Source organism: Monopterus albus, unplaced genomic scaffold (assembly GCF_001952655.1).
Source record: "Monopterus albus unplaced genomic scaffold, M_albus_1.0 scaffold292.1, whole genome shotgun sequence".
NCBI classification, from domain to species: Eukaryota; Metazoa; Chordata; class Actinopteri; order Synbranchiformes; family Synbranchidae; genus Monopterus; species Monopterus albus.
In genome coordinates this window covers 508,266-529,924 of record NW_018128172.1, presented here as the reverse complement: position 1 = coordinate 529,924, position 21,659 = coordinate 508,266, and the positions used below count along the sequence as shown (strand labels likewise).

The following is a 21,659-nucleotide window of genomic DNA, read 5'->3' as shown; positions in this document are numbered from 1 at the left end:
GGTGTTGTGCGCGGTAATTGGTCAGCTTTCTCCTCTAAGGCCTCTCCCTTTAAACCTTAGGTGGACAGTAAGATTGTGAAGCGGACTTTGTCCAAGTGTTTAAACGAGGAGACGCTGCGCACTGTTTTCTCCGCCACGGAAGAAATATGCTGTAGTCGTCTCCTCTGAGCAGCTTTGGTCCAGGACAGACTCTTCGTGATCATGGAACTGGAGGAGAAACCGAAATATGGTAATTATCTAAGCCTCAAACGGCCCCGCTGCAGTCGAGCGATGATTGGCAGCTACGACTCTAACTTTAGATTTGGGGAGAATAGTTTCGCTTTGTGTGAGAAGTGATGTGAATCAATATAGAGTTCTTGTTTTCACCTTTCACTGTCTCGTGTTAGCTCCAACTTTATCTCGTAGCTGCACTTATGCACGTAAAATTCACTTTGCATTTCCAACGGCGAGTTCGTTTGTGAACCGACAGTGAGCACATATGGAGTTTATTGTCATTTATACGGAGTTTATTGTCATTTCTATGGAGTTTATTGTCACTCATATATAAGCTAAAGTTGTGGCGCAGGCTGCCTGGTGCGCATTGTCCCAGTTTGTCTCCTGCTGGTCCAGTTTGCTGCCACATTCCTCAGACTGGTACTGATGGCAACTGGAGCTCCCAACTATATATAGAGCTGATTAGAAAATGCTTCACACATGACGAAGGTCTTTGTCAGCTGCCTTCTGTCTCTCAGACTATGTCCAGTTTCATACACGTGTTTACGTGTTTTCAGTGTGTGTGCGTGTGTGTGCCCGATCTGTGCAGCTGCTTCCTGTGGGCTGCCCTCTGGGTGGTTGTAATAAACTCTCTGTAATGTGCTTTTACAGTGACACATCCTGCTGGTTGTGATGTACAGCTGTTTAATAAGAAGGCTTCTTCCAGGAAAGAGCTTTTCTTTGAGAGAAATGAAGCAATAAATGATTCACACAAAGCCTGTTGAGGGAGCGAGGTGACTCCTGAAAGGCGCCTGTTGTGTCACTATGCTCCTCTGCTGTGCACAACAGTTGTTCTGCAGCAGTGTCCAGCACATTTAGCTGTTGCAGGATGTCCACAGGTTGAAATGACAAACAATATGAGGTTCTTTTCATGACAAGGAAATAATCAATCAATCAATCAATCATCATAAACTTTATTGCCAAATATGTCAAGACAATGAATTTCACTCCAGCTCAGTGGCCACCGATGTGCAAGAAGACAAACAACCAGCTATTTCTAATTATGTACATGTATCGAAGTTAACAATGAGCTGTTTTATGTACAATGGTTACATCTAGGGGGCGGCACAGCACCACGGTGGTTAGCACCGTCACCTCACAGCGAGAAGGTTCTGGGTTCAAGTCCCGGGCTGACCCCAGGGCCTTCCTGTGTGGAGTCTGCATGTTCTCCCTGTGCCTGTGTGGGTTCTCTCTGGAGACTCTAAACTGCTCGTAGGAGTGAGTGTGGGTGGTTGTTGTATCTGTAGCTGCAGCCTCAGATACACCCCAGTCTGATGACTGATAAGGGGGTGCCCTCCTCCTCCTCCTCCATGAACACACCCCTTTCTCCTCTGCCTGCCACATAATCACGGGGTCACATCACCGGCGCCGCCCAGAACGCAATATCTCTGTGTCGGTGTTTGTGTGTTAAAGCCACAATACACAGAGTAAGATGACAAACAGTAACAGAAGAGAAATGTAATTGTGTTTGGCTGCAGATTCATTTGGCTCCGTCCACATCCCAAACCTGGTGTGTCCACAGCAGTGTGAACAGACCAGATGTCCTCAGACCAGATCTGGGCCACCTGCCTATGAGCTCCTAGACCCAATTCCTCTCCGACCTCTGACTGTGTGAGCGCTGTCAGAACGGTCAGATCAGAATCCATGTGGTCGTTTTAACGTCTCCTCCTCTGCTCATACGGCCTGTCGTCATCATTCGGCGTCGGCCCCTCACAGACCAGTAACGGTAAACATGGAGGAGAGCGACAACAGCGACGGGGTCAGTGGAGAGACCAGGACGTTTATGGAGAAGCTTCTGATCAGGCCAAACTGGGAGGAACATATCGTAACCCAGTGGTTTGGGAGGAAACTGGGCCATTTGACTGTGGCACACACACCACCTGGGTGTTATTCTTGTGTGCACGTGGCTCACATTTCAGTTACATCTGTGGCAGTTTAGGAGCTCAGTGGTGTTCACACACACAGACAGGAAGCAACGACGCACACAGATCAGATCTGAGCGTTGAGGCCTGAGATGGGAACACCGCCTTAGAGTCAACAGCCTCTATAAAGTTTTAGTGCAACATAATATTACTCAGAGAGACTTCAGACCAACCAGCTGAGAAAAGAGCGAAGAACACAAAGGTTAACTTGCACAGGGAGGGCGTTTCACATGTTGGAGCCACTTCAGGCTGAGATCTCTGGGGAAACCTCAATGACAGGATCTGGAGCAGCCCTGGTGCAGATTAGCTGTAATTACAGGCCATACTTAGGAGGGTAGTTTGAAACAGGATCCCCAGCTTCTCTGAACCTTCTTTCATGTTTGCTAAAGCTCATTCAAGCTACGTGTTCACCTCCACTTTGGGCCAGCTTCATTTGTTTTTGGTTCACTTCCTCTACTGTACAGTTGTCTGTGTCAGCTACCACCAAACAACCACCCGTTCCCACTTCAATGTGCCTGATCAGACGCTAACAACCCAGACACTCAGCTATCTGTCTGCTGCCACTGCCAGCTGTCCTGCAGCCTGAAATACAACAGCGGTGTCAGACAGATTAAGGCCAGGGAGAGGGAGTTTGGAAACAAGTGCAGAGGAGTTGGGCCGTTGAAGCAGGACCACCCAGTGAGCCGTTCGGCGGTCGCTTGATGCTCTTGGCTCGTCTCATTAACCTTCTTCGCTGATCAGGGAGGTTTGAATGAAATGAAAACGAAGGACTAATGCTGTGTTCACACCATATTGTAAATTACAAGGAGCAAGCAGGAAAACTGTTCACACCAGCCTCTGACGTGTCGGCGATTTTGGGGATTTTTGACACCGGGTATCGTCCCCTTGATAAGAAGAATTACAGACATGTCAACTAACTGTTGTAGCATGGCTGCAAATGCATCACAGAGAGCCGCATCCAAGTCAAACCCACTACTAAGACGGATACAGTCGGGTCAGCTCCTCCCAGAGGAGTCGTGCACAGTTTCCAGTTTCATGTGGTGACCGGCTGCTACAGATACACAAAGCAAGGAGCCCATTTAAAGTGTTTATCTGCTGTGGCTGCAGGTTAGTGCTGGAGCTGACCACCTTGGACTAATGCATGGACAGTCCCAAGCCAGAATAAGGAGTGGTTTTCCTGTGTGGTGCTGTATGAATGCTGCACACTGAAGAAACCTCCCTTTACACTGTCGAGTTGGGACTTTGTGGTCACCTTTAGTCTAGAAATGGTCAGTATTTCCTCTTTGCTACCGTCAATGAATAGTCTTGCTAATTATATATAGATCTGGGGGGAGCAGTTTATTTAAAGAACGAAGCCGCTGCTTTGTATGTGTGTTACTGCGCACAAACCCCGTCCAGAGACCAGCAGCACCAGTGAACATGGTGTCCTCACAGTCCAGACCCTGGTTTATCGCTCCGTGCCGTAGACCTCTACTGTTGTCCATCAGCTACTAACTGTGATGATAAAACCCTGGCGTCATCTGACAGTTTATGAGCCTCGGTTCAGTCTTTTCTAGTGACTGGAGGCTCAGAGGTTGTCTGACTGCAGTGGTGGCTCAGTGGAAGCAGGTGAGATCCTTTCAGAAGACCACAGCTGTTACTCTCTGCCACCAAAGGAGAACTGCTTCTGTAATTCATTTAGGCTGATTTAAAAACCAGAACACGTCCAAGCAAACCAAAGAGAGCTCTGGGATGATTTCACCTCTAGTGTCAAAAATGAGAAGGACAGCAGAGGAAAGCAAGAGCCCGCGTTGATGTGCTGGAGGTCTGACGGTGTCAAACCGCAAAATCCTGAGAAACCACCAGCCTGCGTGCCACTGGAGAAAAGGGGTTTGTGGAGGCCCCTACTCCAAGGCCCTCTGTGCAGTAACACTGAAAGGAGAATCATGGGAATGGAAACTTTCAGTCATTCAGCTGAATTTTCTGTTGCTGCCAACATCTGGGGAAAACACTGTGGCCCCTCTGTGGAGTCTTCGTCAGAAGGGAGCTGATCTCAGTGCAACATGAGAGGAAGAGATGAGAGCTGGAGCTGCTCGGCCAGACGCTGTAGTAGCAGTGATTCGCCAGCAGCTGAAACCCAGCACTACTCCTCTGTGTTTCCTCCCAGCATGTTTTTGATAACATAACTTTTCCTGTGCTTCAGCAGGCCGCACCCTCTCGTCTTTCCCTGCCAGCTGTGCTCATACATGGGTTTGTGACGAGGTGGGAGGAGACTGAGGGAGAGGCACAGGTGGAGCGCAGGCTGAAAAGCAACAGTTGTATCAGGATCAACAGAGAGGGGAAGTGTGAGGTGGAACGCTCAGCTATTCTGGGACTGGTTGAACTGGTTCCTCCTCCACAGGAGCTCTCGCCCATTTGTACCAGGAGGTGAAGCAGATAAAGGAGTAACAAGGTTCTCAGGACACTTCAACAGTGGACCCAGAAAGGGATCTGAAGATGGCTGGGGACGAAGAATATTATGGGAAGAATGGTAACTGCTCTCTTTGCTTTAGTTTAATATTGTTTGGTTTTACATCTTTTTTTTTTTTTTTCACCAAGCATTTGTCGGAGCAATGTGAAATGACTTGAAGATTGTTGGTTAGTTGTTAGGCTTGTTTATTTTTACTGCTGACGATCTGAATACGTGCTATGAAGTGTGGGAATCGTCTGAGTGAAACTGGAGCGGCGGTATTGGCCTGAATGGGTGTGTGAGGAACCTGCTGCTGCCTGATTGTATAGGTGTGAGAACAGGGAGCTCATCTGGAGCTTTCTTGTTCAGATGTTACTGTGTTGAACTGTTCTGTGCCTGGTCGCTGAGCCAACTTGTCAAAGGTAGGCAAGGCAGCTTTGAGTGGCCTCTGTGTGCAAACAAAGGTAAAGAGGAACAGTAAAAACCAGAATGCCAGTGCAGCCTGCTGACCATATCAAGCTCAGTGTGCTGGATAACAGACGGTCAGCCTCCTCCTGACCCCAGATAACCTGCAGCCAACGGTGCGCATGCACACGCACACGAGGGGGTCGTGCTGATGGTGCTGCACCACCTCGTAGATGCACTGGGGACAGTTTCCTCAGTGTTCAGAGACAGGAATGAAGCTGGCTCATTAACAGTGGCTGTTGAAACCCAAATCTGATGTTTGGCAGAGTGGTGTGTCTTGGTTTTAGCATAAACCACGATGAACATGACATGACTGGCTTGTCAAATTATTAGGAACACCTAGCTCAGACTGAGTCAGTCTAATCCACCGGTGCTGCTTCATGAAGGTGATGATGTTCAGTTCACACTGTGCTGATCCACCTGTATGACCTGAAAACGAGACATAAAATCACAAGCTGTTTGGTTTGTGGTTGTTCTGTGTCTGTGTTCTTAGAGTCAGGGTGGGGGGGTCCTGTTGTGTGGTATACTGACAGGTGTTTCTATTATTGTGTCCACCATGCCATTTAACAATATTTTCTCCTGCTCTGAAGCTTTGCACAGAATAAAACCGCTTTGTTTCACGGTAAAGTTTTTTTTTTTTTCCACCCGTTTCCCAGCTGTCCCCTGTTTTACCTTGAACTGCAGCAGAAACGGACTGAACATCATCACCTTCATGAAGGAGGAGGCACTGTAGCACTGGATTAGAGTGACTTGGTGTGACACAGGGGTTCCTAATAAACTGACCTCTGTGTAAAAGGATGAGACCCCCTCTAGTGGCCCTGTGAGTTCCACCGGCTCCGTCTTCCAAAGGAGTTTTCTTGTTCTTAGTCAACAGGGAGGAATGTGTGTGTCTGCCTGGAGGGAGAGTCTCTGGCCACAGAAAATGTAAATGTGTAGGCTGCATAAAGACGAGTAGGCCCAGTGCCAGGAGCTAACCGAGTGTTTCTTTTATGTAGGTGAGCCAAAGAAGTATGACCCGACCTTCAAGGGCCCGATCCAGAACAGGTGAGCCAGATGTGGGTTTTGCCTGTGCCTCCCCCAGAACGCAGGTCACAGCAACCTCACAGCTTTGCTCTCTCCATTCCAGGGGCTGCACAGACATCCTGTGTTGCATCCTCTTCTTCCTCGCCATCCTGGCTTACATTGCTGTGGGAATACTTGGTAAGGAAGCTGCAGCGTAGAAAACGCTAAACTACCTGCACTAACACTGTGTAATCTGTACCGTGTGTCTGTGCTGCCAGCCTGGACCCAGGGCGACCCCCGGAAGGTGATCTACCCCACAGACAGTCGGGGCCAGTTCTGCGGGCATGCCGGCACCCCGCTCGAGTGAGTCGCTGCAGACGTGTTCATGTTTCTCTGCCAGACATGTTCTTCTTGCTGTTGACGATGAAGAGCAGTGAACTTCCCTTCAGTTCCAGACGCTCCTCGGCTTCTCCTCTTCATCGGAGTCTGAGCCTGTTTCAGCGCTCCATAAATAATAAGTGCATAAGACAACATTTCCATGCTTTTCTGTAAAAACTGTTCACTAGCTGGAGTGTCGCTCCGTTGGTGCAACATGAAGCCGCTCTGCCCTCATCCTCCTGGATTTTCCCAGCCTTTCATCTTAACCCGTCAGAGGGTAGAGATGTGTGAGATCTACTTACTAATGCAAGCCAACTAACTCCTTTATCTTTGGAACCTGTTCTCTCTGATATTGATGATAACCAGATTAGTTTCACGTAGAGCATCAGAAATGAACTGCGCTGGTTTTCCCAACTGTCCTTCGTGTGTGTTTCCGCAGGAACAAGCCGCTGTTGTTCTACTTCAACATTATGAAGTGCGCCAGCCCCATGGTGCTGCTGGAGTTCCAGTGTCCGACCACACAGGTGCGAAGCCTCCTTCACTGTGGTTTCTGTCCTGGCCTTATGAACCATAGCGGTCTTCACAGTTCGTGCCAGCAGTATACACAACACCCATGCAGTGGTTTCACTGGGCTTTCATTTTTATTGGGTTGTAAATTTAAATTGAAACAGATAAAGCTGCCATTTGTCCACAAATCTACACTCAGTAACACAAAATAACAAAGTGAAAACTAGAGTTACTCTTCCGTGGTTCAGCGCCTCCGCCACTGGTCACTGACCAGTCACTGACCTTTGACCACCAAAATCTAATCAGTTCACGTGGACACGTGCCAAACTTGAAGAAATTCCCTCAAGGCGTTCCGGACATATCGCGTTCACAGCAAGAGGACGGACAGACGGACAGACAGACAGACAGACAGACGGACGGACCCCGAGATAATATAATGACTGATTTGTACTGAGAGCGGATGCGAGTGGGGAAGAGTTGTTGTTTGCAGCTGTAAACGGCTCCTCTAACTCCTGTGCACGTTTCATCAGCTTGTAACAATGTCGATCAGCAGCAGATTCACCGATCAGCCCTGACATCCAGTTTGAACTCTACAACTTGAGTAGGATTTGGAGTGTAGGCCTCGTCTCTCCACAGTGGGTTTGTGAGCAGTTCTTCCACTGCTGTTGCTGTGTAGGATGGGACTCTGTGGCCTCGATGCTTCTTTCTCCAGGTTGTTGGTGTTGGCTTGGCTCTCCTGACTGTGCTTCCCTTTCTATCTGACGTCGTGGCCACCGAGTTCCTTTCCTGCACTTGATGTAATTGTATCCTGCTCTGATTGTTGCTTCCTCCTTAGATGTGTGTGGAGAAATGCCCTGACAAGTTCATGACATTAGTCAAAGCCTACAGCAACAAAAATGACTTTGACTACTACAAGAACTTCTGCCAGGAGGGGGTGACCAACACCATGGTGAGTGGAGCCACCGTGGTCGCTCACTATTACTTCAGTCTTAATTGTCCACAGCTTCTCACACACTGTGTGCTGTGTTTCAGGGTGTACCACAAATCCTACAGCTAAAGCTCTGTCCTGCCATGCTGATCCCCAGCACCGCCTGTGAGTGGCCAATGTTCCTCCCAACATAAACTGAAAATCGTCCAGAGATCTGGTGCATACAGATGTGGTTTAAAGTGGCGGTCGCCTTCCACACAGTTCTTCGTGAACAGTGAGGAAAAAGAAGCAGGAAGACTTCAGGTCCAGGCTGAGCCCCGAGATCCAGGTCCAACAGGGACGTGACCACGTCTCATTCAGAGCTGCACAAAGAGCTTGACTACACTGATCGGCTCAGAAACATTAGGCCGGCGTCCTAATACTTGTTCATTTTCATTTGTGGTGTTAGGTAGAGCAATATGTTCCATGGGGAATCCAAAGCAGCGTGTCTGTGTTAAACCCAGAACAGTGGTCGTCACTTACTGTGTCAGAGGAAACTCTGGTTTTCCTCTTAAGTGGAAAGCACCGACACTGAGCCACATCTGTACGTGAAAAGTCTGTCACATAGAAGTCTTTGTAAAGACGTTCTCACCTCGGTTTATTTCCTTTTCTTTGCTGCAGTTACTCGCAGGTGTTTCCCAGCTTTGGGGCAGAAAGGAGGCGTGATCACTGTGGGAAACAACTCCAAGTTTGATGATGGCACCGGGAACATGAGAGATGCCAAGGATCTGGTGGATGGAGTCAAGTGAGTATGGTATTAGAAAGCAGCTGACACGTGTTACCTCAGAGGAATTCCTCTCTGCAGATAAACACTGGAGTCTGTTCACAGGAATGCTACTGTGGTTATTGAAGCTCGGCAGGTGGTCATGAAAATCTTTGAGGATTACACACGGTCCTGGTACTGGATCCTGATGTAAGTCACCAGCCCACATCTGTAGATCTGATCCGGTTTGTGTGTGAAGCCTGAGACCTCAGCGGGTTTTCTCTGTGCTTCCCTTCTCACACCCAGAGGGCTGGTCATTGCTACGCTCACCAGCCTGCTCTTCATCGTCCTCCTGCGCTTCCTGGCAGCGATCATGGTCTGGATCATGATCGTCCTGGTGATACTGGTCATAGGATATGGTAAGGGCCGAAATACCTGAGACCTTGTTGTTCTCTTTGTCTTGCTCACCTCAGATCAGCGCTGTTCCAGAAAGCAGGTCTAAAAACATGACCCTGACTAAAGCCTGCTGTCAGCTGCATGTTTGCATCATGGCCGCCTCGCTGTCCTGTGACCCTGTGAGCGTAGGGTGTGCGGATCCTCACTCATTAACAAGTCTCTGGGATGGAGCTCAGCATGAGCACTGGGGGAAGTAAAGGCAGCAGCTGTTGTGGACCAACACAGCGATGGTGTAAAGCTTTGAAGAGAAACTCTGAGCTTGTGCAACTGACAAATGATATCTCAACATTACTGTAATGTCCTGGAGCGTTTCTGTTTACATGGTACAGAAGCAAGTCAGGCCCTAATCTGCCCCCTAGAGGAGAAACGTTCAATTCCTCCACATTAACACAAAGTACACGAGCACTGGAGCAGCGATGCTGGTGTTTATGTGTTGGCATTGGTAAAAAGCAACAACCCCGAGATGGGAAATGTGACGGCTGATGGCGCAGCCCGAGTGAAAACAGACCAGAGAGAGAAGCACAAGGGAACAAACAAACAGAGGGCTAGAGGTTTTCAAGGGTTTGCAGTCATCTGTGTACTTACAAGGTTTAATAGATGAGAGAAGGTTGAAAGGCCTGAAGTCATCAGGGCTGCACCACAGTCTGAACAGCAGGGAGGAGATGGAGGAGCTCAGTGAGGAAGAACCCTGCAGACTGGAGCCACAGACCCATGATGGTTGCTACAGTGGTGTGAAAAAGTGTTTGCCCCCTTACTGATTTCTTATCTTTTTGCATGTTTGTCACACTGTAATGTTTCAGATCGTCAAACAAATTTATATATTAGTCAAAGATAACACAAGTAAACACATCATGCAGTTTTTAAATGAAGGTTTTTATTATTAAGGGAAAACAAAATCCAAAACTATAGAGCCCTGTGTGAACAAGTGTTTGCCCCCCTGTCAAAACACTGGTTTATCGCACCTGAGTTCAATTTCTCTTGCCACACCTGTTCGCAATCAAGAAATCACTTAAATAGGACCTGCCTGACAAAGTGAAGTAGACCAAAAGATCCTCAAAAGCTAGACATCATGCCGAGATCCAAAGAAATTCAAAAACAAATGAGAAAGAGAATAATGGAGCTCTATCAGTCCGGAAAAGGTTATAAAGCCATTTCTAAAGCTTTGGGACGGCAGCGAACCACAGTGAGAGCCATTATCCACAAATGGCGAAAACATGGAACAGTGGAGAACCTTCCCAGGAGTGGCCGGCCGACCAAAATTACCCCAAGAGCACAGCGACAACTCATCCAAGAGGTCACAAAAGACCCCACAACAACATCCAAAGAACTGCAGGCCTCACTTGCCTCAGTTAAGGTGAGTGTTCATGACTCCACCATAAGAAAGAGACTGGGCAAAAATGGTTTGCATGGCAGAGTTCCAAGACGAAAACCACTGCTGAGCAAAAAGAACATAAAGGCTCGTCTCAGTTTTGCCAGAAAACATCTTGATGATCCCCAAGACTTTTGGGATAATACTCTGTGGACAGACGAGACAAAAGTTGAACTTTTTGGAAGGTGTGTGTCCCATTATGTGTGGCGTAAAAGTAACACCGCATTTCAGAAAAAGAACATCATACCAACAGTAAAATATGGTGGTGGTAATGGGATGGTCTGGGGCTGTTTTGCTGCTTCAGGCCCTGGAAGACTTGCTGTGATAAATGGAACCATGAATTCTGCTGTGTACCAAAATATCCTGAAGGAGAATGTCCGGCCATCCGTTTGTGACCTCAAGCTGAAGCGAACTTGGGTTCTGCAGCAGGACAATGATCCAAAGCACACCAGCAAGTCCACTTCTGAATGGCTGAAGAAAAACAAAATGAAGACTTTGGAGTGGCCTAGTCAAAGTCCTGACCTGAATCCAATTGAGATGCTGTGGCATGACCTTAAAAAGGCAGTTCATGCCCGAAAACCCTCCAATGTGGCTGACTTACAACAATTCTGCAAAGATGAGTGGGCCAAAATTCCTCCACAGCGCTGTAAAAGACTCATGGCAAGTTATCGAAAACGCTTGATTGCAGTTGTTGCTGCTAAGGGTGGCCCAACCAGTTATTAGGTTTAGGGGGCAAACACTTATTCACACAGGGCTTTGTAGTTTTGGATTTTGTTTTCCCTTAATAATAAAAACCTTCATTTAAAAACTGCATGATGTGTTTACTTGTGTTATCGTTGACTAATATTTAAATTTGTTTGATGATCTGAAACATTACAGTATGACAAACATGCAAAAAGATAAGAAATCAGTAAGGGGGCAAACACGTTTTCACACCACTGTAAGTTTAAGGAAGGGTGGGAAAGTTTAACGAGAACTCTGTTGCTGGAATGTGAAAACAATGACTGCAGGTAGAAACATGATCAGGGAAACTCTACCTTTGTCATCAAAACACCTGCTATAACATGAGGTCATGTATTTTGAAGCAGTTTACTGCATGATTATCTAAAATATTTTTGGGATCAGAGATCTCAGCTTGGCTGAAAGAAACAGAGAGGGATATGGAGTTTTGTTGTCAACACTTCAAAATTCCATCAGTGTGGAAAAGACACATCTCCCACTGTACACTGAAGGTTTCAGTTTGGATCTGACCTACTGATTATGTGTATCTTTGTCCTGCTACGTTGTTTTTGTCATGTCAGATCAATGTGGCTCCCATTAACTTTAGTCTCCACATTGCTATTTCCATTTACACCCACTGTCTGTCATCTGCTAACACATTTGAACATGGAAGCCTGTGAGCACTCCTCTTACAGCAAATGATTAAACCCAATCAAACCCTCGTTCTGGGAGGATGACACCATGGGGGGAAATGTTAATATGGGTTATATTAGTAAAGCTGTGGGTAGTTTTGAACCTATAAATCTGAATTCAGGAAGGACAGACAGTGATGGGTTGTTCTAAGGGAGGGTTCTGCAGGCAATCTTGTGTTGACCTATCAATACATGTTTGGGAGGTGCTGCCCAGCAAAATTTCTCCTGCTGATTTTTATGTTTTTGTACTCATGTCTAACTACAGTGAGCAGAAAGGAAAGCAAAGACTTAATTTAAAGTCGGATCATCTGCTGGCCACATCTTACCACACTTTTCAATATTTAGTAGCTATATATGATGTAATTTTGTTATGTTTTATGAGGCATAAGCATTTGAATGCAGCTTTGATAAATGTGCATCTAGAGAGCTGAAATCATGTTTTTTAAAGGTAAAATATATTTCTTAGTTTTAGTCATATTCCAAAAGAAATTGGGCGTTGGGGTGTGTCAGTCTCTGTTTGTTTGGCTGTGTTCCATTTGGCTATGTTAGAATGTTGCTTGTTACATAGCAGCAAGGGTGTGGAAACTCTCCTGAATGGAGCAGGCAGCAGAAGGTACCGATAGGAGATTGATCTTCATCATCTGATAATGTTAAAATAGGCTGTACTTTCATATTAAGGGAACATGATGTCTATTAAAGTACAGTGGGACATTAGACAATGATTACACTGCTGTGTTGCACAGAACTGTCCTTACACCAGCGTTGTCCTCCTGTGTGTGTGTGTGTGTGTGGTTACTGGTTAGGTATCTTCCACTGCTACATGGAGTATGCTGCCCTGAAGGAAGCGCCTGGTGCCAACGTGACTCTGCAGGACCTGGGCTTCCAGACGGACTTCGCAGTCTACCTGCAGATCCAACAGACGTGGCTGGCCTTCAGTCAGTACACAGTCCACATGTTTGTAACCTCTGAGGTGTTGCTGCACAGTGTGACGTGACCTCTCCCTCTGCACCCCCCAGTGATCATCCTGGCCATTGTGGAGGTCATCATCATCCTCCTGCTCATCTTCCTCAGGAAGAGGATCCTCATTTCCATTGCTCTCATCAAAGAAGCCAGCAGGTCAGTAGAGTAGCGACAGACCAGCTGAACTCGGACTGACGATGGGTTGTGTTTCTCTCTTTGGCTTGATGTGTGTGTAACCAGCGGTGCTTGTCTTGCTGTTTCCACAGAGCCGTCGGCCACATCATGTCCTCCCTGTTCTACCCCCTGTTCACCTTCCTCCTGCTGACCATAGTGATCGCCTACTGGGCTGTCACTGCTGTGTATCCTTTACGCTACGCCAGCGCTCTGACAGTGACGCTGTTAGCCAGACTAGCTCCTGCAGGTTAGGTTTACAGCTCTACCCACGCTATTTCCTGTCCCCTGTTGCTTCACACACTGTCTGACTGCACCTGCTGTGGGCGTTATCGTGTACAACTGTGTCAGTGGTGGTGGACTGGATGAGCTGTGATGTGTCAGGGTTCACACAGACAGCCTGCCCCCACGGTGAGTATGGCCACACGTTGGTCACCTTGTTCTGAGGCGTCTGCAGTGAACGTACTGTGAGTCACCATGGTGACAGTGGGACATTGATGGGAGGTGGTTTCTGTGCTCGTCCGAGTCCCAACGATTGAAGTCCTTAACAAAGCCCATCAGCTTCTTGTCTACCTCCAATGAGGCCGTCTACAAAGTTTTCAATGAGTCAGTGTGCGACTACTCGAGGACGAACTGTGACCCGGCTGTAGGTTTTTATCGTTCATTGTACTGATTCTTCAAGTTTCACTTCAGCGTTGATTTTGTATGTTACTGTGCACAAACCCCATCCAGAGACCAGCAGCAGTGAATGTGGTGTCCTCACTGTAATGAGTGTGTGAGTCCAGCTCATCGCTCTGTGCCGTAGACCTCCACTGTTGTCCACTAGCTATTCACCCCCCCCAGTGAGCCAAACCGCTGCACTGAGGGGCAGGCTTCCTCCTCAGGAAACACAGGAGGCGTCTGTTTCCATCAACCAGCTCCAACATGTTGGTCTGAGCAGCGAGGAGCTGGCGGAGCCGTGTGGCCAGAGCTGAGACGGTGACTCTGTCTGACCTCAGACACTACGGCCGCTCTCAGCCTGTGGAGCTGTTTGATGGAAACACACAGGCCTCACTCAGCTTCCGTTGTTACTTTGGTGTCTGGATGGGATTTGTGGAAAACAAACAAAATCACCGGCTGCGTCCGTTCAAACTATTTCCAGTCCCTCCTTATAACCTGTATCTGTGCCCAGAACTACTCCAGCAGTGATATGAAAAAGCAGTGCCCGGACTCCCAGTGCCTTTTTGCCTTCTACGGGGGAGAGACTCTTTACCACAAGTACTTGATCGGCCTGCAGTTCTACAACGTCTTCCTCTTCTTCTGGTGTGCCAACTTCGTCACGGCTCTGGGACAGATGACCCTGGCCGGGGCCTTTGCCTCCTACTACTGGGCCTTTGTCAAGCCAGATGACATGCCCACCTGCCCACTGTTTTCTTCCCTGGGGAGATCTCTCAGGTGTGTGTGTGTGTGTGTGTGTGTGTGTGTGTGTGTAGGTGTGAGAAGGCACAGACCGGCCTGGCTGTGCTGTCGCCTACAGTAAATCAACTACTATTCTGATAATGGTTTAGAGCAGCGTGGCGCCACGTCTCGCTGTCAGAGGGTTTACAAAGCAGCCAGTCAATCATTAGAGAAAATAATCCGTAGCTGCTCTTGGATCCAAACGAGTTCAGCAGAGCTGCACCAGCCACGTACTGCGTTTACATCAGTGCATGAGACAGGCTGGTAATGTGAACACACTGCACAGTAAAATGTTTTACTGCAGTGAGTAGCCTGCTAATACTTGTACTTAATGTTATTACTGCAGGGCTTTTTGTGACGGAGCAGGCGACTTGCACAGCGTGGTCTTAGTACTTTTACTGAAGTAAAGTATGTGAACACGTCCTCTACTACTGCTGCCAACATGCTTTGGTCATAAAACATCTTCTAGTTACATGCTCTAGTTTTAATCTGTATACCTCAGTTCACTCCTCAGGGTCAGCCCAGTGCTGCAGTCCAGCTCCGTCAGCTGCAATGGACAAGACCCTGGTTTCATTCTTCTGAGGGTCGTTGTCACCAATGATAATAATACTTGTGTAATACTGTGATATTCTCTGAGACGGTTATCGTACCATGAACGTCTCAGACCTTCTGACCCTGGTTCTGATCAGGAGTGCACACATGCTGCAGGTCACTGAAGAAAACTGTAAAGATCTAGTTTTACTTCATCTGTGCTTCACGTTACTGAGTTTTTATTGGTGAAAAATGTAAAACGTTTTGTTTTCAGATGTTTTTATTTAGTCATGAAAAATATTGTCAGTGAAAAGTTTTCGCTGACAAAGTCGACATGATGTAAAACGGTTTTGATGAGAGAATGTGTCTTTCAGGTATCACACGGGAACTCTGGCGTTCGGCTCCCTCATCCTCTCCATCATTCAGATCATCAGGGTTCTGCTGGAGTATCTGGACCACAAGCTGAAAGGTCCGTCAGAGCAGCGTTAGCTGGATGTGTCTTCTGCAGGTCATAGTCCATAGTTTGTGTAACGTACAGACATGAATCCAGCAACATCCTTGGATCAGGTTCAGAGGGGTGGTTTGCTCTGGTGGCAGTGAAGAGGCCACAGATGGAAACGACACCAGTTTGATGGCACAGTACTGAATAATAGCAAAGATCATGTGTAAATTTGTCTTGATGTAACTGTGTGTTTCTCCTGGACCTCTGGGTTTTTTTGAAGACCTGTCTCCAGTGGTTGTTACACTGTCATCTACCTGTTGTCCACAGTCGCCCAGAATAAGTTTGCAAAGTTCCTGCTGTGCTGCCTGAAGTGCTGCTTCTGGTGCCTGGAGAAGTTTGTCAAGTTCCTCAACAGAAACGCCTACATCATGGTGTGTGTGTGTGTGTGTGTGTGTGTGTGTGTGTGTGTGTGTGGTCAATTTTGATCATTTCCCTGAACTCGTCAAAGTGGGAACATGGTGATTCTTTCTAAGTGCCTACCTGAATGTGATGAGTGTGTTTGGCCTCCAGGTGGCGATTTATGGCAAGAACTTCTGCACGTCTGCCAGAGACGCCTTCTTCCTCCTCATGAGGAACATGATCAGGTGAGTGTCCACGCAGTTTGTGATTGTACAGGTTTACACAAGCTCAAATTTAACATGTTTAAAATGTGTTTCTGTCCTCAGGGTGGCTGTGTTGGACAAAGTCACAGACTTCCTCTTGTTTCTAGGCAAACTGCTCATTGTGGGGCTCGTGGGTGAGTCTTCAGAAGTTTGCACTGACCATATGTTTTGAACTGGAGAAACATTTCTGGCTGACATACTTGTGTGAAAAGGCACTGACTGATGTACAGATGGTGACAACTGAGTGGGGAGACAACCAGCAGGGTCACTGATCAATCAGATCATCGTCCTGATGATGTGATTGATCTGTTTGTCCCCAGAATGTCAGACACTGGGAAAAAGTCCCACAGTGACTCTCCAGAGCCAAAGGTGGCATCTCCACACCTCTCATTGTGTCCAACCAGCAGATCTACAGAGACTCAGCTGATTCTCATGTCTGACAAAGAAAAGCATCAGCTCTTCACATTAAAGAAGGTGGAACCAGAACATGTTGGTGACTGTTGCTTCTAAATAGCTGAGGTTCATTTTCTACCAGTGAACTGACTCATGGCTGCAGCTCTAGGTCACTGAATGGATTCATGAGGACGACACAGAGGGTCGGACACAGAGGGTCGGACACCGTGGGGTTGGACACAGTGAGGGGATCTGGGTTGGAAGGAGGACGTTTCCTCCTCCAACAGAGGAGACCTGGCAAGGCTCTGGAGACTCGACCCTGACGAGGCCCTGCTGGTTTGTCCTCTCAGTTGTCACCAGCTGTTTTAACAGTTTTGACTCAAAGTGCACGTGTTCTAAATACAGCGGTACAGATTGGGCCTCTGTAGACATTCACTGCCTAACGTTTCTTCATGAGCTTCGCTAAACACCACGAGTTCTGCCAGAGTGTGAGTGGTCTTTGTGTCCACAGGGGTCTTTGCCTTCTTTTTCTTCTCGGGGAGAGTGAAGGCCTTTGAGAACACAGCTCCCAGCCTCCACTACTACTGGGTGCCCATCCTGGTGAGTCTCAGGCTCCTCTCGTTCCCAGGAAAACACTGTTGTATGTCTAAGACCAGCAGAGTCTGTGCGCACTGAGTTCTGATTGTTCTCCTGTGTTTATGGCTTGTGTCCTCACCAGACTGTGGTGGTTGGCTCCTACTTCATCGCCCATGGCTTCTTCAGTGTGTACGCCATGTGTGTGGACACGCTGTTTCTCTGCTTCTGTAAGTAGCACCTCAGCTGCTGTCACATCCACATCATCCTTAGACTTCCACACTTAACACATGAGAAGGATGAGCTGCAGACATGTTGGACAGAATCCTTCAGGGCTCGATGTAAAGTGCACATATTAATGGTCAGCTCAGTCCAAACCTCTGAATCCTCACTGGGATCTTGGTGCTGGGCTCTCGCTAATGCTAAACTGCATGAATGTGGTGTGCCACATGTTCTGCAGCAGTCTGTGCCTGCTGCTTGGTGTTTAACCTTCAGCTGTGCCTCCTTTGCTTGCTTGGTGTTTGACTTTTCTTTTTTGTTTCTCTTCCTTTTCCTCACTTCCCACCATCCTCCTCCTCCCCTTCGACCTGTCCCTATAACACCATTTTACCTTGGTTTCTGCACTGATTTTCTGTTCCATCAACTGACACATACGAACGCATCCATCTTCTGCTCAGCAACAGGACACTGAAGACCTGCAGTAGATTCCCGAGGACGGTGAAGTCCAGGCGCCACCACAGCTCCTCCGCTCTTAAATTATGGGGCACTGGGACTCTGGTGGTGCTCTCCTTTGCACTGAAACCACTTGTCTCAGAAGCAGATTGAAGTGCAGCTCTAGAAATCAGTGGATCCAAGGAGCCGGCGTTTTGCTTCGATCCACTTAACTGAGCAGACGCAGCCTTTCAGTGTTCACGACCGACTGGTTTCCTTCAACACAAGCAAACGTGAGGTTTTTCTTCCAGACTGACCGTTGGCTAAACCCCTCCCCCAAGCAGTGATTATCCAATCACAGCTTAGCGCTGGATTTCTCCAACGCTGTTAATCTCGTCACCTGATTTAAGCTGTGTACGGTTACCATGGTTACAGGTGGTGCTGTGGTTGTTTGTTCAGTGTCACTGGTTCACTCACATCTTTAACTAGTACTATGTGGCTGACGCGACCTGTTTATAAATACGTTACAGGAAACGACAAAGCAGTGACGTACCTGCATACGACTGGAATCGGTATGTGACAGTAAAACCTTCATTGTCTTGTTGGTGGGCTGTGGTATGTGCCAGTGACCTGGAGCGGTTAGCAGTTCATAGGTCGCACATGGCAACAGGAACTTGAGTGAATGGTCAGCGTGCTTTAAAAGGAGCGTGGCATTATTGCACGTTGGTCATGTGTTCACGTGATGAAGTGAGGGCCTCCTGTTCGGTCGGATTTATTAGGTTCCTCCTGGTGACAGCCAGGTCACTGACGTGGTGCTTGGACAGTTTACGCTTGGGTCATGATGTGGTGGACAACGTGACCTGACGGGCTGAGGTCAGGTCTGAACTTGGGTCCTGCCTTTGTCGTTACACTACAGAAACTTGAGGCCATCCGTGTGCCCACAGGGTGAAGCTGCTGACAGACGTGCTTCCTGTAACGTGTGGACTGCGGCTGCCACGGCGGTGTCACTGTTCACGTGCTTGTGTAGTTGGTGTCTCTGACCCACAGTGGGCAGAACAGGACTGACACACTGTCTTATCAGTTTCTGCTTTTGTGCCATGTTAACAGAAACCACAGCATTTAGTCCAGTGTCAGCTGGAAAGTCTGGAAGAGTTGTAGGGTCATTTTGGTGTGTGTTGGGGGGGTGGAGCCAACAGGAAGTCAGACGGGAATCTGGAAGCACCAAGAAGACTTGTCGTTGGGCAGCAGTTTGGACCCCCACTTTTATTTAGCTTAGGCTTAGTTACATTTGAATGGTTTGAGCATTCTTTAACGAGATGAGTAAAAAGGGTTAAGTATATGGATTTACAGTTTTACAAGTTTTGGTTTGTAGAGTCCTGAACTGTTGAACGTACTGTATTCAGCAGATCAAGGTCGGGGAGGAGGCAGCACGCCCCACTCAGAGTCCACATAAAGGTCAAGAGGATAAACTGTGTTGACAGTAGACTGCCAGAAACACACCTGATACACCTTCTCCTCATGACTGTTAGAATCCCCATGAATTCATTCTTCGGATTTCCTAGAATTATTCATATGAAGTTTGACCTGCTCTGTTAAAGACGCAGTGCGTCTCCAAAAGGTAGACTGACCTGTCTGTTGAATCCCTTTCCAGTGGAGGACCTGGAGAGGAATGATGGCAGCCCAGAGAGGCCGTACCTGATGCCCGAGAGCCTCCGCAAAATCCTGAACAAGAAGAACAAGAGCCAGCCGGCTCAGTAGCCCCTGTCTTCCGGCTGGAGATGCTGGCGTGGTTCAGTGGGACCAGGAGGGCGACACCGTGCCATCAATCCCCTGGAGCCTACAGGGGGTGGCCATGTTCCACTGTCGCAGGTCTCACGGACACTTTGGCTGCTCCCGATGTCAGGACTCTGCTCAGAGCTTTTTTTAATGCAGTTAACATCCAAACCTAGTTGTAGTGTGTTCTTTTTATCAGTGAAGAAGTTTAATGTGAGCATGTTTTATTATCCGAGTGTTACGTGAAGGTAACCTCCCAGGTAATCAGTTAAAGCCTTTCAAAGTGCTACTCTTGTATTTTCAAATGTGTATTCTCATCTTTATATTTGAATAAATATTTAACCTTATTGTTACCAAAGCCCCCGCTGTGCTGGCCAGCCGGGCACCGTGGGGCCTTGTCTACATTGACAAGCATGTGATGCTGAATGTGTTCAAACAAAAGCAGAATGTCCACTTGGACACTTTTCTTCACGTTTGTGCAGGTGAATTGATGATGTTTTTGAAATACAGCCTTCACACAGAGTGGTGTGGGAGCCTGTCTTTTCCAGAACAGCCATACAATGCACTGCCCCTTAGGCTGCTATCCACATCCTGCAAGGTGAGGGTCGGCCCTGCTGCCGGGGGCATACGTGGCCTCAGTCCTTCAGGAGCCCGTCTGGGTCGACGCGATGCTCCCAGGTGGCTGCGGGGCTGACGTCGCCCTGTCGGACGTGGCTGGCCCACGCTCGCCTTCCTGGTACAGATCCTGTATGTGATGCGTCTGTTCTGATGGTCCAGCAGCTTCGTCTGCCAGAAGACGTGCTCAGTGTGACACAAGCTTGTATTCACCCTCAACATGGCTGAATTTCCAGTACTGTCCACTAGATGGGAGGTTTCAACAAGTTATAAATGGTTCACCTATTTAAGAAAACTGAATGGAAATGTAATCATTATTGATAAAACAGAAATGTACATCGATGCTTTTTGTTGAGGACTGTGTGGAAACCGGCGGCTGTCGAAAACCAACGTGTCTGTATCTGCTGAGGTTTCGTAGTATTTCTTGTTTTCTGTGTTGCAGCTTGTTTCTGCATTGAGCTCTCTGGGCCACCGTAGGCGGCTGTCCTTCATGCGTATAGGTCAGTCAGCAGAGCAGAACAGGATCTTATCAGCAGTCTGGTTTTACATGTCAGCTGGCTTCTCTCATGCCGAGATTACATCACCTTTTTTTATGACTGATAAAGGTGAGCAGCTCATCAACCAGCAGTCAGGTGTACTGGTGATGCTGAGCTCATAACATCTCGGAGCTGCTGGTGTCTACAAACTGGGACTGTAGTCTTTACCCAGTGGATGAACTACATGCTGCTGTTAACTCTGTTACAGTGCACGGCTCCTGTGGTGTTTCACTACGTTTTGACTCTAAATATTTGGGCGTTAGCTTTTGAGGTGAGAGCAGAACAACTGTGAGCTGCTGAGTCTGCATGGTTGACGACTGTAGACAGGTTTAAGTTGACACAACAAACTCCACAATCAAAACAGTAGACACACTCGTTCCCAGCTAATGAGGTTTGCAGTCAAACAATGAATCATAAGTCAGGAGTCAAAAGATGCAGTTTAGCACCACAGGCCCTGAGAGGGTCTCCGGATGAGCTGTAGAGTGGGGGGTCTGCACAACCTGGGCACACCGTGACTTGTTTAAGCCTTCCATGTTAAATTAAAGTTAATATGGGACATCTGAGTCATGTTTCTCAGGTTTTCCTTTCCCTGGAGCCCTGCACCAGCAACATCTGGCAAAGACCGGCCTTGCTCTCTGTTATTTTGTCTTGTATGTGGGAGACAAGATCATCCCCAGCAGGAGACCTCCTCCGTCACTTCACTGTCTTTTCACTGAACAGCTGAACAACATGAAGCAAATATTTCACCTTTATTCATTTTCCTGGAAGAGCACTTCCTGGAGAGACAAACAAAATAACCAAATGAAATTTACAAACTCAAAAATAAAACGTACACCAACAACTATAGAGGTAAACAAATAAAGGTGAAGGCCACAGTTCCAGTTTGTCTGCTGAAGGTTAGAAACGGTCATGAGTTGGCAGGACATTTGTAAGTTTCTAGAATATTTGGGTTTTTTCCAGTTGAATGTAGTGAGCTCCTTCACACAGTGCCACCTGTGTGAGAGCCCCAGGCCTCCGTACTGGCCCATTCATGTCATTCACGTGTACATATATA

The 21,659-nt window shown here is 47.7% G+C and overlaps 1 protein-coding gene across 1 annotated transcript; it reads left to right on the top strand.

Annotated features, from left to right (window-relative positions):
* On the top strand, nt 1-20,602 carry LOC109973509 (choline transporter-like protein 2). The gene is made up of 22 exons (XM_020623163.1): nt 1-229; nt 6,063-6,111; nt 6,194-6,267; nt 6,348-6,432; nt 6,887-6,971; nt 7,790-7,903; nt 7,987-8,047; nt 8,543-8,666; nt 8,751-8,834; nt 8,931-9,043; nt 12,665-12,796; nt 12,878-12,977; nt 13,088-13,180; nt 13,554-13,638; nt 14,164-14,426; nt 15,335-15,429; nt 15,730-15,833; nt 15,973-16,046; nt 16,128-16,198; nt 16,969-17,057; nt 17,176-17,260; nt 19,333-20,602. Exons 1-22 carry the CDS (start codon nt 202-204, stop codon nt 19,437-19,439), a joined length of 2,115 nt encoding a protein of 704 aa, XP_020478819.1. The 5' UTR covers nt 1-201; the 3' UTR covers nt 19,440-20,602.
* The last annotated feature ends 1,057 nt before the right edge of the window (nt 20,603-21,659 follow it).